General features: G+C 43.9%; 1 protein-coding gene across 5 annotated transcripts; it reads right to left on the bottom strand.

The window, feature by feature from the left end:
- Positions 1–1053: 1053 nt before the first annotated feature.
- Positions 1054–17533, bottom strand: LOC124042783 (krev interaction trapped protein 1-like). 5 transcript variants are annotated; one of them, XM_046360896.1, is made up of 17 exons: positions 17345–17533; positions 16637–16815; positions 15908–16064; positions 15654–15746; positions 9285–9414; positions 8543–8786; positions 8236–8351; positions 7834–7977; positions 4920–5076; positions 3509–3616; positions 3239–3395; positions 2947–3098; positions 2516–2682; positions 2264–2351; positions 1955–2161; positions 1602–1718; positions 1054–1392 (listed from the first exon to the last, which is right to left on the bottom strand). In XM_046360896.1, the coding sequence occupies exons 2-17, from the start codon at positions 16736–16738 to the stop codon at positions 1303–1305; spliced, it is 2229 nt and encodes a 742-aa protein (XP_046216852.1). In that variant the 5' UTR covers positions 16739–16815; positions 17345–17533; the 3' UTR covers positions 1054–1302. The 5 variants fall into 5 exon arrangements, with proteins under 5 accessions (XP_046216852.1, XP_046216854.1, XP_046216853.1 ...); XM_046360898.1 differs by having other exon boundaries at positions 8705–8786; XM_046360897.1 differs by lacking the exon at positions 3509–3616.
- Positions 17534–17909: the final 376 nt, after the last annotated feature.

The following is a 17909-nucleotide window of genomic DNA, read 5'->3' as shown; positions in this document are numbered from 1 at the left end:
ATGCTAATTAGTGTTTTTGAAATCTGAGAGTAAATAGAACCAAATATATTGATTAAAGTCACCTTGTCCGAGAGAGATATACATGGTTATCAAAACATCATGCCAGTGTCAGCCTACACAAAACACAGCCCTTATTTGAAGTGTTCCTACAATTCTCTATGGGAAAAAGAATGGTGGAAAAATGACTGGAACCATTTCCCTGTTTGACCCCTAGGTTTTATGGGTATTATGATACCTCCACAGTGGGGCTCTATAGAGCCCAAAGTGCATCTGTCATTTCCATACTGTTACAATTATAGATACTGTTGTTGGTGAATGTTACAGTAATGATACTTGTGCCTGTCTCATTCCACAAATTGTTACAACACTTGCTGAGTGAAGATATTGTTATAATGTAACACTGAAGCTGGCTCTCGGCTGGCAAGCTTCCAAACAAGATGGCAGGGCAAATTTCGCATGTCACTAATTTAAAGCGTATCGTTGCGAAGCATATCATTTTCAAGTTACCTTTGGTTTGTCCACAACATCGCCATATAAATGAACTTCTATATAAGTTAAATCAATTTCACTGACTTTCAGTGATACAGAAGATGTCAGCAGGCTACTATCATGGCTACCATGGTTACATAATGTAAACAATGACGTTCGTCTCCCCTTGTGCTTAGAAATTGGCTGAATCTTTGTCTTATTACTCACTTCAATTAATTTCACATGGTTTTAAACGTTTTAATACAAATTTAACAACGTTATCTTGTTCAAGCCGTTTGAAATGACCGTACTGTGGACAAGTTCAGTCATTTATTTTAGCAGAGCTCCCTCATGTGTCAGTTACCGATGTCAGTCCGTCTGATTTCTGACATTACATTTTCATTATCTTTCACTGATTTCAAGTTTTAGGGAATTAATTTGTCCTAATGTCGTTTTACTTTGCATTGCAGAACTGAAACCCTTTCTAGCCACAAAATGCACACAGATAACAAATAAATTGTGCTCATAAGATTGAGTTATATGGGCAGTGCTATTTTCATCAAAACAGAAGGAATTACACTCGTATAGTATTCATTTTATTAACTCATTAAATTTATTTAATCTTTAAATACACATTATTTACAACCATAAAAATTACAGCATGTAAGAATTTGTCAAATGTAACAAATCTTAATATCAAATAAACCAAATGTGAAACATGTCTTGTTCTATTGTGATACAAAACTATGTAATTGGTGAAAAATACTTTTTCCTCAAAAAAGCAAATTACAATACAAGAAAGCAAAACAAATGGGGGGAAAAGTACATGGTGAATCAACCATATGCATACTTGTCTGTTAAACTTCTGTCATTTGGAGTCATTTGTCCACTCAACTTCATTAACAGTTTAACAATTAGGCCAGCCTATTGAGGAAAGAAGAAAAGGATCCAATGAATACAAGCAATTTCATGTAATATTGCCCACAATCAACTCTTCAGTTAGCATATAGCTCTATGGTAAATATTTTCTTATAAATCATACCATCTGCACTGTTTTCCAGGCTACAACACATTGATTCAACATATTCACAGATACATCCATTGGAATGACTTGGGAAAGGTCCTATATTTACCTGTTTGGTATGCACAATGAAATTCATCTTATTTTCCAGACTGTGAATCTGAAAGTACTGATCAGCATGCCCTAGCTGCCACATGAAAGAGCCATACCCCAGACTGATAAGAAGTACCTATAAATACACAGTAAAACATATGCACAGTATCAGTAAGAGGGCATTTACATGAAAACATTCAAAATATACAAAGCTGGATACTTTTGAGCCTTATTTATATGCTTAGATATTTACATCCATGCTTACTTTGTGACAACTAAATAAGAATGTATTCTGTATACTGCATGGTTAAACATGGTTCTCTCTGTATTCATATGAATCTGTCCCCAACCAACAAATATCCCCCGGGATACCTTGGTCTCCATGTTCATGAGGTGCAGGCCCTTGGTGTTGACACCCACGAAGACGCGGATCACTTTGTGGTTGCTGGAGCTAGCCTTGGTGAAGACCTGGCCTGTGAAGAAGGCGGCACCATAGGTTGGGATGTCCCAGCAGTTCTGCAGGAAGAGCCTCTGGAGGTGGTGCATCTCTTTGCTCACACCCTCACTCATACTGAAGCACTGTGGGGCCAATAAGGTGAAGTAAGGCTAAGAGTTTGACCCCACAGATATAAATGCTTACAAGTTATTTCACAAAATCTAAATAATGAAAATAAACCTGACCTTATACTCATGAAGAATCTTGCTTGTCCAATGATGTGCTTTGCTTTTAACCTTGGATATTGGGACAATAGATTTCAGGTTTTCCTCACTGTTGAAAACAAAACATTTACACAGACAGTTATGTCAATAGTATATCATATTACCACAGCTTTATGTACCTTATCTTCAAATATCATACCAAGATTTCCCCAGTTTTAAAGAAGAGTATTATGCTAGATTGACTGAATTCGGGGACCGATTTAAGATATTTACTTAAGGAAACCCTGCTTGTGCTTCTTGCTCTCATAGTTTCCGTAGATGATCTGCAGCAGAAGGCTGGCCAGGGTGATCAGCTTGCTGTCCGGGGAGGGGAAGAAGCCCTTGAGGAGGCAGTGTCTGGCCTCATCAAACAGGATCAGGATGGACAGTGGGTCCTCAATCTGGAGGAGAAGATTCAAGCCAATCGTGGATGGATTAATGAGCAAATTAATGAACTTAAACACCAAACCCTTGAACAGTTTAATCATGTTTATTATTACTGGGCTGAAATAAATTCATGCACACCCTCTGGGTACCCCTTAACCAGAGTTGAGAAACACTGATCTAAGCAATATTCAATATCCCAAATCCTTGCTTTACAGATGCAGCAAGAAGAATTTCCCAAGGGGATAATAAAGTTGATCAGAATCAAATTGGTTACAAACCTTTTTCTCAATGTCGAGGGGCAGACGGACATCTCTACGGAGGAAGAGCTGTGGGTTCTCCCTCTGGGGGTCTAGGACGGTGAGGTCAGTGACGATCTCTGTCCAGATACGCAGGTGCTGCAGGGGCTTGTGGTAGGGCTTTAGCTGCAGGTCTGATGGAAGACAATACAAACACACACCAAGGGTGTCATCAGCACAGGTAGCATGGAAATAGGATACTACAGATACAATAATATAATACCTATGCCCAAATATTGGGCAGCCATTTTGGATCTGTGTATGTGTGACTCACTGAGGTTCTCGGAGCAGATCCAGATGGTGAAGTACTGCTGGGTGTCCTTGGAAAGCCGCATGCCCTCCATAATCTGCTGCACTGATGTGTTGTTGCCGTGCTTCAGCTCCACCGAGCGGTACGAGCCGTCCATACGGTAGATGCGCACCTTCTCGTACTGCGGAACGAACACACAGTTTCATCAACTGCTAATGGTAATAAAATACTTTGACAAGTCTGTTGGAGTAGCATACAGTCACGCACACTGACACACACACACTCCACACTCACTGGTTTGTTATTGGCTTGCTGTAGGAGTTTCACTGTCTCCTCCCATTCGTTTTGCTTGTTCTCTTCACAGATTTGCAGGGGCGATCTGTTTTGCTGATCCTCTATGTGCTTATAAGAGTATAGAAACAAGCAAGCAAAGTGACTGACTTTCTTACTGCTACTTACTACTGGGAACATATTGAAATCCTAAGCTATGAAGTTCCACTGGTACCAGCACACCCTACAGTATGTGGTCATAATGCAAATAGGATGGAGGATATACTGGATTCAACCAGGGTTCTCCAATGCAGGTCTTGGAGAGCTACTGGGTGTGCAGGCTTTTATTCCAGCACATTTAGGGGTTGAATTTGGAATTCAAAAGTGTATGGATTATGGTTAATGCATGCTCACTGTCTTCTGCTGTCACTCCACACTTTCCTCTTGTCCATACCCTGGCTCAACCATAACCCTAGCTTCATGTTGACACCATGGCTCAACTCTAACCATAGCCATAATGCTTAACTTAAACCTATCCCGAGGTTCATGTCCACGCCCCGACTCAACCACGAGCCTACTAGTCAACAAATCAAATGTTATTGGTCACATACACGTGTTTAGCAGATGTTATTGTGGGTGTGGCGAAATACTTGTGTTTCTAGCTCCGACAGTGCAGTAATATCTAATAAGTAAAATGTAACAATTTCACAACATATACCAAATAAACAAATCTAAGTAAAGGAATGGAATTAAGAATATATAAATATATGGACGAGCAATGTCAGAGCGGCATAGACTACGATACAGTAGAATAGAATACAGTATATACATATGAGATGAGTAATGCAAAATATGTAAACATTATTCAAGTGACTAGTGTTCCATTCATAACCTTACCCATAAGGGAAACACTCTTTTCAAGCCACTGATACCAAAGTTCTTTTTCGTAGCAGGTTAGGAGAACTTATGCAGCAGGTTAAGATAATTCATGTAGCAGGTTAGGAGACTGTGTTTAACGTTAGGGAAAGGGTTAGGGTTAGCAAAAATTCTCTCCTAACCTGTGTCCCTTAACCATAAATCTAACCCTTGACCTTAGCCTTATGTTCAACACTAACCCTAATCTTGATTTAGCATACTTTTATCCTACTGTTGTCTTTTGGCCTGTTAGGTGTAGAAGCTTGGCTCTGACTGGCTCTCCCTTTCACCCAAGGTGCAGGAGCTTGGCTCTGGGCAGCTCTGGCTCAATTTAACCACTGAGCACATCGCAAACAAACCTGATTCAAATAATCAACTAAGCATGATCTTCAGCCTGGGAATCAGATGTGCTACTGGAGGGTTAGCATGAAAGCCTATGCACCTAATAGCTCCTCAGGACTAGAGTCGGAGACCCCTGTCAGGATCTAAACCTGTTTTAGTGCATCTGTCTCAGTCTTACCCGGTCTATCTCAGGATGCTGGAGCAGAAGCTGTACGATCTCTGAGTGGCCCCCTCCAGCTGCAAAGTGCAGCAGGGAGCTCAGCTGGCCATTCAGCAGGTTGGGGTTACAGTTTCCCTTCTCCAGCAGTAGCTTTGTTGCTTCCACTTTACCATACCTACATTCAACACAGACATTTTACTCTTATTTGCCGTTAGCTGTACAATAAACAAATATATATAAATGTTAGTGTCCTTAGAGACTTTAATTTTCTTTAGGGAATTTGGGGAACACTTTATTTTTACTTTATTTCTCTCTGCCTCCTTCTTTCCACTCCTCTCCTCTTTTGACCTCACCCTCTCACCTTCCCCCCCTACTCACAAGGCAGGCAATACGCTCGACCTCATCTTTACTAGATGCTGTTCTTCCACTAACCTCATTGCAACTCCCCTCCAAGTCTCCGACCACTACCTTGTATCCTTTTCCCTCTCGCTCTCATCCAACACTTCCCACACTGCCCCTACTCGGATGGTATCGCGCCGTCCCAACCTTCGCTCTCTCTCCCCCGCTACTCTCTCCTCTTCCATCCTATCATCTCTTCCCTCTGCTCAAACCTTCTCCAACCTATCTCCTGATTCTGCCTCCTCAACCCTCCTCTCCTCCCTTTCTGCATCCTTTGACTCTCTATGTCCCCTATCTTCCAGGCCGGCTCGGTCCTCCCCTCCCGCTCCGTGGCTTGACGACTCAATGCGAGCTCACAGAACAGGGCTCCGGAAGGCCGAGCGGAAATGGAGGAAAACTCGCCTCCCTGCGGACCTGGCATCCTTTCACTCCCTCCTCTCTACATTTTCCTCCTCTGTCTCTGCTGCTAAAGCCACTTTCTACCACTCTAAATTCCAAGCATCTGCCTCTAACCCTAGGAAGCTCTTTGCCACATTCTCCTCCCTCCTGAATCCTCCTCCCCCTCCCCCCTCCCTCTCTGCAGATGACTTCGTCAACCATTTTGAAAAGAAGATCGACGACATCCGATCCTCGTTTGCTAAGTCAAACAACACCGCTGGTTCTGCTCACACTGCCCTACCCTGTGCTCTGACCTCTTTCTCCCTCTCTCTCCAGATGAAATCTCGCGTCTTGTGACGGCCGGCCGCCCAACAACCTGCCCGCTCGACCCTATCCCCTCCTCTCTTCTCCAGACCATTTCCGGAGACCTTCTCCCTTACCTCACCTCGCTCATCAACTTATCCCTGACCGCTGGCTACGTCCCTTCCGTCTTCAAGAGAGCGAGAGTTGCACCCCTTCTGAAAAAACCTACACTCGATCCCTCCGATGTCAACAACTACAGACCAGTATCCCTTCTTTCTTTTCTCTCCAAAACTCTTGAACGTGCCGTCCTTGGTCAGCTCTCCCGCTATCTCTCTCAGAATGACCTTCTTGATCCAAATCAGTCAGGTTTCAAGACTAGTCATTCAACTGAGACTGCTCTTCTCTGTATCACGGAGGCGCTCCGCACCGCTAAAGCTAACTCTCTCTCCTCTGCTCTCATCCTTCTAGACCTATCGGCTGCCTTCGATACTGTGAACCATCAGATCCTCCTCTCCACCCTCTCTGAGTTGGGCATCTCCGGCGCGGCCCACGCTTGGATTGCGTCCTACCTGACAGGTCGCTCCTACCAGGTGGCGTGGCGAGAATCTGTCTCCTCACCACGCGCTCTCACCACTGGTGTCCCCAGGGCTCTGTTCTAGGCCCTCTCCTATTCTCGCTATACACCAAGTCACTTGGCTCTGTCATAACCTCACATGGTCTCTCCTATCATTGCTATGCAGACGACACACAATTAATCTTCTCCTTTCCCCCTTCTGATGACCAGGTGGCGAATCGCATCTCTGCATGTCTGGCAGACATATCAGTGTGGATGACGGATCACCACCTCAAGCTGAACTTCGGCAAGACGGAGCTGCTCTTCCTCCCAGGGAAGGACTGCCCGTTCCATGATCTCGCCATCACGGTTGACAACTCCATTGTGTCCTCCTCCCAGAGCGCTAAGAACCTTGGCGTGATCCTGGACAACAACCCTGTCGTTCTCAACTAACATCAAGGCGGTGGCCCGTTCCTGTAGGTTCATGCTCTACAACATCCGCAGAGTACGACCCTGCCTCACACAGGAAGCGGCGCAGGTCCTAATCCAGGCACTTGTCATCTCCCGTCTGGATTACTGCAACTCGCTGTTGGCTGGGCTCCCTGCCTGTGCCATTAAACCCCTACAACTCATCCAGAACGCCGCAGCCCGTCTAGTGTTCAACCTTCCCAAGTTCTCTCACGTCACCCCGCTCCTCCGCTCTCTCCACTGGCTTCCAGTTGAAGCTCGCATCCGCTACAAGACCATGGTGCTTGCCTACGGAGCTGTGAGGGGAACGGCACCTCAGTACCTCCAGGCTCTGATCAGGCCCTACACCCAAATAAGGGCACTGCGTTCATCCACCTCTGGCCTGCTCGCCTCCCTACCACTGAGGAAGTACAGTTCCCGCTCAGCTCAGTCAAAACTGTTCGCTGCTCTGGCTCCCCAATGGTGGAACAAACTCCCTCACGACGCCAGGACAGCGGAGTCAATCACCACCTTCCGGAGACACCTGAAACCCCACCTCTTTAAGGAACACCTAGGATAGGATAAAGTAATCCTTCTCACCCCCTCCCCCCTTAAAATATTTAGATGCACTATTGTAAAGTGGTTGTTCCACTGGATGTCATAAGGTGAATGCACCAATTTGTAAGTCGCTCTGGATAAGAGCGTCTGCTAAATGACTTAAATGTAAAATGTAAATGTTATTTTACAGGTTGGTTTACAATCTAGGATGAGTTTTTCAGCAAAATAGCAGCCCTGCCACTTGTTTTGGTGTACAGCCGTGCTAGAACAAAACACTACTCGTATGAGATGTACCAGCAGGCGTAGTGGATGGGGGCCCAGTGGTCGCTGTCCAGCTGTTTGACTGAGAAGCCACTTTCCAGGAGCTTGGTGAGCAGATCTGTGTCACCTTCACAGGCACTGCGGTGTAGGGGGAAGTCATCCACCCACTGGTGCTCCCTATGGAGGAGACAGAGAATAGGCCTCGTTCAATCACTTGAACGTCACAATGTCATGAGGCATTTGAAAAGGCCCAAACTGCCAGATAGGTTGCCTGGCGCAATGGAACTGATGGAATAGTCCCAAATGTGGAAATGTCACCTATTTGGCAAATCCAGACAGGCTCAAACTATTTGAAGGGAAAAGAATACTATTTGAACCCAGGTCTGGAGAATTCATTAAGTTGTTTTGAAGTTAAATTTTGGGAGGCACACTCACTTTTCCTCTGTCACATTGTTAGAGCCGTGCTGCCACTTTTCTCTAGTAGGGATCTGGATTTTAGAGTAATCTGGAGCACCAAGGCCAAAGTAAGGGTTGATGATAACTTTGTCCACCTAGAAAAGGCAAAAATGGAGAGGATACGTAAACACTGTAGTTTATCTTCACATATTTTGATTATGATACACACTATTTCTGTTAAAATAAAAGTGTGTCCGTGCAGGGCTAAAACAAAAATGTGAACTGTCTTGTAAGCCGTCCCTCGGGAGAGGGTAGGAATTGGAAAAAACGGTATCTGGGCTCTCACCCGGTTGGTATACTGCAGGTCTGAGCTGTAGAGAGGGTTTTGAATGCACATGTCTGCCTTCTCCAGTGACAGCATCTTGCTCTTGATCTCCAAGGCGGTGTAGCCCATGTGCAAATCTCCATCGCTGGGTTTGCCCTCGCTGGTGTATGCAGGGTTACTCACATTGGTCTTGACTCGGTCCACCGGTGCGGGCCGGAACAGAGCTGCAATGGCGTGAGGCATGGTGTGCTTCTCTTCCAGCCACCTGTATAGGGCAGGTACAAGTTCAAAGGTCAAGGTTTAGTGGTGACGTTCTGGTAAGGCTTACCAATGTCTCTATGGTGGGTGAAATATCTACTGTGTCACTCACTGCACTGTAAGTCGTTTTAAATATCTTATGTTATTTCCAATCCCAACCCCCGGACACCACACATACACAGTCACGAGACTGCTCAAAGGCACAACAGCAGTGGATAGTAGTAATAATCTGAAACCAGCAGGCCTCCAGTAACCAGTCTAGTTCAACACTTAGTTCATCGTCCGGCCCGGGAATTAAACCAACAACCTTTCTGTTACCGGTCCACCTCTAACCTCTGGGCTACCTACCGCCCCCGAAGTGGCATGAATACAACAGCCATGAAGATGGTAGAGTAAGTGAAGTTACCATATACACTGGTTTTAAGCTCTCTTGATACACAGAAAAAACAGTGGATCAGGGCGCCTGCTAAATTACTTCAATATGAAATCATAGACAAAGACTTACTTGTCCAAGGCCAGGAGCATCTTTGAGGTGATGGAGGAGAAATGAGTGCTGGTCTCACTACACACACGCATGATATCCTGGAGGCAGTAAAAACTTGGGCTCCCAGGGTTGTAGATAGGTTTGCTATTATCTGTTCCCGAAAGACCAATAAGCAGCACACAATAATAAAAAAACATTGTTAGCTAAACAATATTATTAAGGAATTATTCTAAGGAATGCTTTAAAAATTACCCCAGATACAAGTGTTCTAACACTTGCCATAGGGTCAGGAATTATTGTATCCCTTGATAAAGATCAGCAAAAAAGACTATAAAAGAAATACCGGTAATACAAATACTGAGCGATATTGTATGCTCAAAAAAACAAAAAAAGTATATGGTAATAAACTATAGTAATACAATTGCTCAGATAAAGACATTATGTTTAACAAGTAATAAAAAAACAAATATTGGATCCCCTGTTTTGATTTGAAGAGGGCATTCTATACAGTGCCTTGCGAAAGTATTCGGCCCCCTTGAACTTTGCGAACTTTTGCCACATTTCAGGCTTCAAACATAAAGATATAAAACTGTATTTTTTTGTGAAGAATCAACAACAAGTGGGACACAATCATGAAGTGGAACGACATTTATTGGATATTTCAAACTTTTTTAACAAATCAAAAACTGAAAAATTGGGCGTGCAAAATTATTCAGCCCCTTTTACTTTCAGTGCAGCAAACTCTCTCCAGAAGTTCAGTGAGGATCTCTGAATGATCCAATGTTGACCTAAATGACTAATGATGATAAATACAATCCACCTGTGTGTAATCAAGTCTCCGTATAAATGCACCTGCACTGTGATAGTCTCAGAGGTCCGTTAAAAGTGCAGAGAGCATCATGGAGAACAAGGAACACACCAGGCAGGTCCGAGATACTGTTGTGAAGAAGTTTAAAGCCGGATTTGGATACAAAAAGATTTCCCAAGCTTTAAACATCCCAAGGAGCACTGTACGCCTTATGGTCAGATGCCGAGCAGTTGCCATACCAGACGGTGATGCCACCGGTCAAGATGCTCTGGATGGTGCAGCTATAGAACTTTTTGAAGATCTGGGGACCCATGCCAAATATTTTCAGTCTCCTGAGGGGGAAAAGGTTTTGTTGTGCCCTCTTCATGACTGCCTTGGTGTGTTTGGACCATGATATCCGCTACGGAGCCACAGTCAAACAACCACCCCTCATCACTGTCAAACGCTCCCTAAAACACTTCTGTGAGCAGGCCTTTCTAATCAACCTGGCCTGGGTATCCTGGAAGGACATTGACCTCATCCCATCATTACCAGCCTGTTCAACCTCTCTTTCATATCGTCTGAGATCCCCAAGGATTGGAAAGCTGCCGCAGTCATCCCCCTCTTCAAAGGGGGAGACACCCTGGACCCAAACTATTACAGACCTATATCCATCCTGCCCTGCCTATCTAAGGTCTTCGAACGCCAAGTCAACAAACAGGTCACTGACCATCTCGAATCCCACCGTACCTTCTCCGCTGTGCAATCTGGTTTCCGAGCCGGTCACGGGTGCACCTCAGCCACGCTCAAGGTACTAAACGATATCATAACCGCCATCGATAAAAGACAGTACTGTGCAGCCGTCTTCATCGACCTTGCCAAGGCTTTCGACTCTGTCAATCACCATATTCTTATTGGCAGACTCAGTAGCCTCGGTTTTTCGGATGACTGGCTTGCCTGGTTCATCAACTACTTTGCAGACAGAGTTCAGTGTGTCAAATGGGAGGGCATGCTGTCCGGTCCTCTGGCAGTCTCTATGGGGGTGCCACAGGGTTCAATCCTCGGGCCGACTCTTTTTTCCTATATATATCAATGATGTTGCTCCGTGGCCTCCAACTGCTCTTAAACGCTAGTAAAACCAAATGCATGCTTTTCAACCGTTCGCTGCCTGCACCCGCACGCCTGACCAGCATCACCACCCTGGATGGTTCCGACCTCTTGCTGCGGGCGATTCCCTGATCCACCTCTACGCAGACGACACCATTCTATATACTTCCGGCCCGTCCTTGGACACTGTGCTATCTAACCTAATGCCATACAACACTCTTTCCGTCGCCTCCGACTGCTCTTAAATGCTAGTAAAACCAAATGCATGCTTTTCAACCGTTCGCTGCCTGCACCGCACGCCTGACCAGCATCACCACCCTGGATGGTTCCGACCTTGAATATGTGGACATCTATAAGTACCTGGGTGTCTGGCTAGACTGTAAACTCTCCTTCCAGACTCATATCAAACATCTCCAATCGAAAATCAAATCTAGAGTCGGCTTTCTATTCCGCAACAAAGCCTCCTTCACTCACGCCGCCAAACTTACCCTAGTAAAACTGACTATCCTAACGATCCTCGACTTCGGCGATGTCATCTACAAAATTGCTTCCAACACTCTACTCAGCAAACTGGATGCAGTTTATCACAGTGCCATCTGTTTTGTCACTAAAGCACCTTATACCACCCACCACTGCGACCTGTATGCTCTAGTCGGCTGGCCCTCGCTACATATTCGTCGCCAGACCCACTGGCTCCAGGTCATCTATAAGTCCATGCTAGGTAAAGCTCCGCCTTATCTCAGTTCACCGGTCACGATGGCAACACCCATCCGAAGCACGCACTCCAGCAGGTGTATCTCACTGATCATCCCTAAAGCCAACACCTCATTTGGCCACCTTTCGTTCCAGTTCTCTGCTGACTGTGACTGGAACGAATTGCAAAAATCGCTGAAGTTGGAGACTTTAATCTCCCTCACCAACTTCAAACATCTGCTATCTGAGCAGCTAACCGATCGCTGCAGCTGTACATAGTCTATCGGTAAATAGCCCACCCATTTTTACCTACCTCATCCCCATACTGTTTTTATTTATTTACTTTTCTTCTCTTTTGCACACCAATATCTCTACATGTACATGACCATCTGATCATTTATCACTCCAGTGTTAATCTGCAAAATTGTAATTATTCGCCTACCTCCTCATGCCTTTTGCACACAATGTATATAGACTCCCCTTTTTTTCTACTGTGTTATTGACTTGTTAATTGTTTACTCCATGTGTAACTCTGTGTTGTCTGTTCACACTGCTATGCTTTATCTTGGCCAGGTCGCAGTTGCAAATGAGAACTTGTTCTCAACTAGCCTACCTGGTTAAATAAAGGTGAAATAAAAAAATAAAAAATAGATTGTTGGTGATGTGGACACCAAGGAACTTGAAACTCTCAACCCGCTCCACTACAGCCCCGTTGATGTTAATGGGGGCCTGTTCGGCCCACCTTTTCCTGTAGTCCATGATCAGCTCCTTTGTCTTGCTCCCATTGAGGGAGATGTTCTTGTCCTGGCACCACACTGCCAGTTCTCTGACCTCCTCCCTATAGGCTGTCTCGTCGTTGTCGGTGATCAGGCCTAACACTGTTTTGTCGTCAGCAAACTTAATGATGGTGTGGTATTCGTGTTTGGCCACGCAGTTGTGGGAGTACAGTGTTGAGGTGTGGCAGACATGTTGTTGCCTACCTTTACCACCTGGGGCGGCCCGTCAGGAAGTCCAGGATCCAGTTGCAGAGGGAGGTGTTTATTCCTAAGGTCCATAGCTTATTGATAAGCTTCGTGGGCACTATGGTGTTGAACGCTGAGCTGTAGTCAATGAACAGCATATACAAAGCGTTATGTTTGGGTCAAATCCAATACAACACATTACAAAGTACTACTCTCCATATTTTCAAGCATAGTGGTGGCTGCATTATGTTATGGGTATGGTTGTAACCATTAAGGGCTGGGGAGTTTATGGACAAAAAAGAAACAGAATGGAGCTAAGAACACGCAAAACCCTAGAGGAAAACCTGGTTCAGTCTGCTTTTCACCAGACACTGGGAGATTAATTCACCTTTCAGCAGGACAATAACTTAAAACACAAAGCCAAATATACACTGAAGTTGCTTAACAAGAACACAGTGAATGTTCCTGAGTGGCCGAGTTACAGTTTGAACTTAAATCTATGGCAAGACCTGAAAATGGTTGTCTAGCAATGATCAACAACCAATTCAACAGAGCTTGAAGAATTTTGAAAAGAATAATGGGCAAATGTAAAACTTCAGTTAGTGCTAAATACGGCTGCTAGAATCCTGACTAGAACCAAAAAAATTGATCATATTACTCTACTATTACAGTGCTAGCCTCTCTACACCTGCTTCCTGTCAAAGCAAGGGCTGATTTCAAGGTTTTACTGCTAACCTACAAAGCATTACATGGGCTTGCTCCTACCTATCTCTCTGATTTGGTCCTGCCGTACATACCTACACGTACGCTACGGTCACAAGACGCAGGCCTCCTAATTGTCCCTAGAATTTCTAAGCAAACGTCTGGAGGCAGGGCTTTCTCCTATAGAGCTCCATTTTTATGGAATGGTCTGCCTACCCATGTCAGAGACGCAAACTCGGTCTCAACCTTTAAGTCTTTACTGAAGACTCATCTCTTCAGTGGGTCATATGATTGAGTGTAGTCTGGCCCAGGAGTGGGAAGGTGAACGGAAAGGCTCTGGAGCAACGAACCGACCTTGCTGTCTCTGCCTGGCCGGTTCCCCTCTTTCCACTGGGATTCTCTGCCTCTAAACCTATTACAGGGGCTGAGTCACTGGCTTACTGGGGCTCTCTCATGCCGTCCCTGGAAGGGGTGCGTCACCTGAGTGGGTTGATTCACTGATGTAGTCATCCTGTCTGGGTTGGCGCCCCCCCTTGGGTTGTGCCATGGCGGAGATCTTTGTGGGCTATACTCAGCCTGGTCTCAGGATGGTAAGTTGGTGGTTGAAGATATCCCTCTAGTGGTGTGGGGGCTGTGCTTTGGCAAAGTGGGTGGAGTTATATCCTTCCTGTTTGGCCCTGTCCGGGGGTGTCCTCGGATGGGGCCACAGTATCTCCTGACCCCTCCTGTCTCAGCCTCCAGTATTTATGCTGCAGTAGTTTATGTGTCGGGGGGCTAGGGTCAGTTTGTTACATCTGGAGTACTTCTCCTGTCCTATTCGGTGTCCTGTGTGAATTTAAGTGTGCGTTCTCTAATTATCTCCTTCTTTCTCTCTCTCGGAGGACCTGAGCCCTAGGACCATGCCCCAGGACTACCTGACATGATGACTCCTTGCTGTCCCCAGACCACCTGGCCGTGCTGCTGCTCCAGTTTCAACTGTTCTGCCTTATAATTATTCGACCATGCTGGTCATTCATGAACATTTGAACATCTTGGCCATGTTCTGTTATAATCTCCACCCGGCACAGCCAGAAGAGGACTGTCCACCCCTCATAGCCTGGTTCTTCTCTAGGTTTCTTCCTAGGTTTTGGCCTTTCTAGGGAGTTTTTCCTAGCCACCGTGCTTCTACACCTGCATTGCTTGCTGTTTGGGGTTTTAGGCTGGGTTTCTGTACAGCACTTTGAGATATCAGCTGATGTACGAAGGGCTATATAAATTAATTTGATTTGATGTTATACAATCCTTGTGTGGAAAGCTCTTAGTGACATATACCCAGAAAGACTCACAGCTGTAATCCCTGCCAAAGATGCTTCTACAAAGTATTGACTAAAGGTGTGAATACTTACGTAAAAGAGATATTTCTGTATTTCATTTTCAATAAATTTGCTAAAAATCTAAAACATATTTTCACTGTCTTTATGGAGTATTGTGTGTAGATGGGCGAGAAAAAAATCTACATTTTATCCATTTTGAATTCAAGCTGTTACAACAAAATGTTGAATAAATTAAGGGTTTGAATACTTTCAAAAGGCACTATACTAATGCTCAGTATTAGCATTATTATTTTTCTACCTCATTTTTTGCTTATTTTATTAAGGGATTTTACCCCCTTTTTCACCCCAATTTTGTGATATCCAATTGCGATCCAATTAAGATCGTCTCTTCACTGCAACTCCCCAACGGGCTTGGGAGAGGCAAAGGTTGAGTCATGCATCCTCCAAAACATGACCCTTCAAATTGCACTCCAATGTGTCGGAGAAAACACCGTTCCACTGACGACTGAAGTCAGCCTGCGCGGGCCCGGCCCGCCACAAGTAGACACTAGAACATGATGAGCCAAGTAAAGCCCCCCGGCCAAACCCTCTCCTAACTCAGACGACACTGGCCAATTGTGCGCCACCCTATGGGACTTCCGATCACAGCCGGTTGTGACACAGCCTGGGATCAAACCCAGGTCTGTAGTGACGCCTCAAGCACTGTGATGCAGTGCCTTAGAACACTGCGCCACTCAGGAGGCCCCAATTTATAACATTTCTAATAATTTATAAGTTATTGTAAACCAAATGATTTATGTGCTGACAAGTTAGTGTCAAGTTCTACCTTTGACATTAATTGGCACAAAAAAGAGGGAGACCTCTTTTCCTTCATTGTCACCATCGAGATGGAATTTCTTCATGTGCACCACACGCTTTCCTGTGATGAGCAACAGCATAAGAGGGATTAGTACTTTGACACAATTATTATTTGAAATGTCTTTCTACTCTTCATAGAACATTTATATTAACAAATGAATCGCATCCAAATCTGGAAAGCCACCATAATTACACAAAAGCAACTAAGTGATATTTATTTACCAATAAAACCCTTTTTGTTAGATATGGGTTTAGTCATTTCTTCTACATAATCCAAAATGGATCTGGCTGTGTCCCCATTGGCTTGAATTTTGGTCGCCAGTAAGACCTTCTTCCGTTTCTTCTCTTTTCCTTCCAAAGGAACTTCTATCAACAGGATCTAAAGGAGGGGTAATAACAGAATTACACATGATGTCACTGGTGAAGATAAACTGAACTAGAAACACATTTATGAAATCAAACCATAAGCTAAATAATAGTGATTTGCCATTAACAATATTTGGGTTAAAGTAAAATTATATTGCAGAAGATTTGGGGTGGATGATATGGCAAAAACTATAGCTGCATTTCCAGGGAGCTTTCCAGAACTGAGCCTCCTTACACTAAATGTATTAATAAAGGTGTTGCCACTTTGCATTAACCATAGTCTGCTACTCGCAGGGATACTTAAGCATGTATACAAAATAATGTGTATCCCACTTCTGACACCAACATAACAAATCCAGGGAGTACTCCAGACCGGGACTCAAACACAGCACCCTGCGACTCTCAGTCCAACCCCTTGCTGTTATGCAAAGAGATCCTAACCTTCAGATGCTAGGTGTTGAATGGTCGCTAATCACTACTGTATCTTATGAAAGGTACTGTAATCTTACCTAATAATAATAATAATAATATATGCCATTTAGCAGACGCTTTTATCCAAAGCGACTTACAGTCATGTGTGCATACCTCATAGGCTTTAGCCCGATATTCCTTAGAGCTCAAACTGACATGGTTCTTTGGACGAACGACAGCTACAAACACATCTTCCAAGTTGTCTTGGTTGCCCATGGCGTTGACTTGCCTTCAATTTTTATCAGGTATCCTACATAAGGACCGATTTATGAGGAAGATGAGGAGCACCATGTCTGAAATGTTATAAATAATAAAATATAATCAGAATCTAATTGGGAGCCAGCAAAACATGATTATTCTATTAATAATCTATATTCTATTGCAGGGTGTATTTTAATTATTTAAAAGTAGTATGCTATATCGTTCTCATCACTGATCAATCTTGAAAGACTTCTAAATTGTTAACTTGTAATAAATGACTTAATAATGTCAACATTAGCCTAGGTTGTTACTTTAACGCATGCAAATAAAATAACATAATGATAGTAGCACTATTAGGTTAGAAATATTTTCAAAGGGCACATCTGATTGCGTCTAAAAGTCTAAAATAAGTTATTCTGTCCCAACAAAAGTCACGCCCCGGAAACCAAGCACACTGTTGCCTTCCTCAGTTGAAGACTACTGATATCACACACAGTGTAAAATACAACATGAAAATTAATATGCAGCACGAATTTTCAGTAAAGCTACATTGTGTCCTTAGAAGTAGACGTGAAACTATGCGTCAGATAACTACATTTTGAGAAACCCTTTCAAACATACCTGATGTTATGATTTCTCACAAACTTTAAAAGTATATGGTGTCGGTGTCTTTATTTTCCCGGGTGGAATAAATCATAGATATGCAGAATCAATAATCTAGGCAAACTTCTAAGTAGATATTTGTGTTTCCTAAAAGCATAACATCGGTTGCCGACCACAGCAAGCGAAATAGACAAGAGTCACATTATGCCTGGACTGACTCGTTTTGACAACAGGGAACTCTGCTGGTCGGGTGGACTTAGTGCGCATATTTTCTTGTGAAAATGTAGACAGATTAAAAGAAATGAAAGGCGACAGAAATCAAATCGGATGTGAAAGTAATTTTCTTTGGTATGATGTAACGCCATTGACTCGTAATTTTTTCTGAATTAATTTTTATTGCATTCAGGCAATTCTAGTGTACATTTATTGTCCATGTTTCCTAATATTTGTATGTTAAATAGTTAAGGTACACTTTTGCCAGTTTCAGGTTACGTTTTGCAGAGGTTCCAAACCATTTTTCCCCAGGCCCCCCTTTTCACATTTGAATGGAACAGCTTAATTTTGTTTAATTTGAGGATCTAGG

Source organism: Oncorhynchus gorbuscha, linkage group LG09 (assembly GCF_021184085.1).
Source record: "Oncorhynchus gorbuscha isolate QuinsamMale2020 ecotype Even-year linkage group LG09, OgorEven_v1.0, whole genome shotgun sequence".
Lineage (NCBI taxonomy): Eukaryota > Metazoa > Chordata > Actinopteri > Salmoniformes > Salmonidae > Oncorhynchus > Oncorhynchus gorbuscha.
Note: the sequence above shows the minus strand (reverse complement) of the source record. Positions and strands in the feature narration are given on the sequence as shown.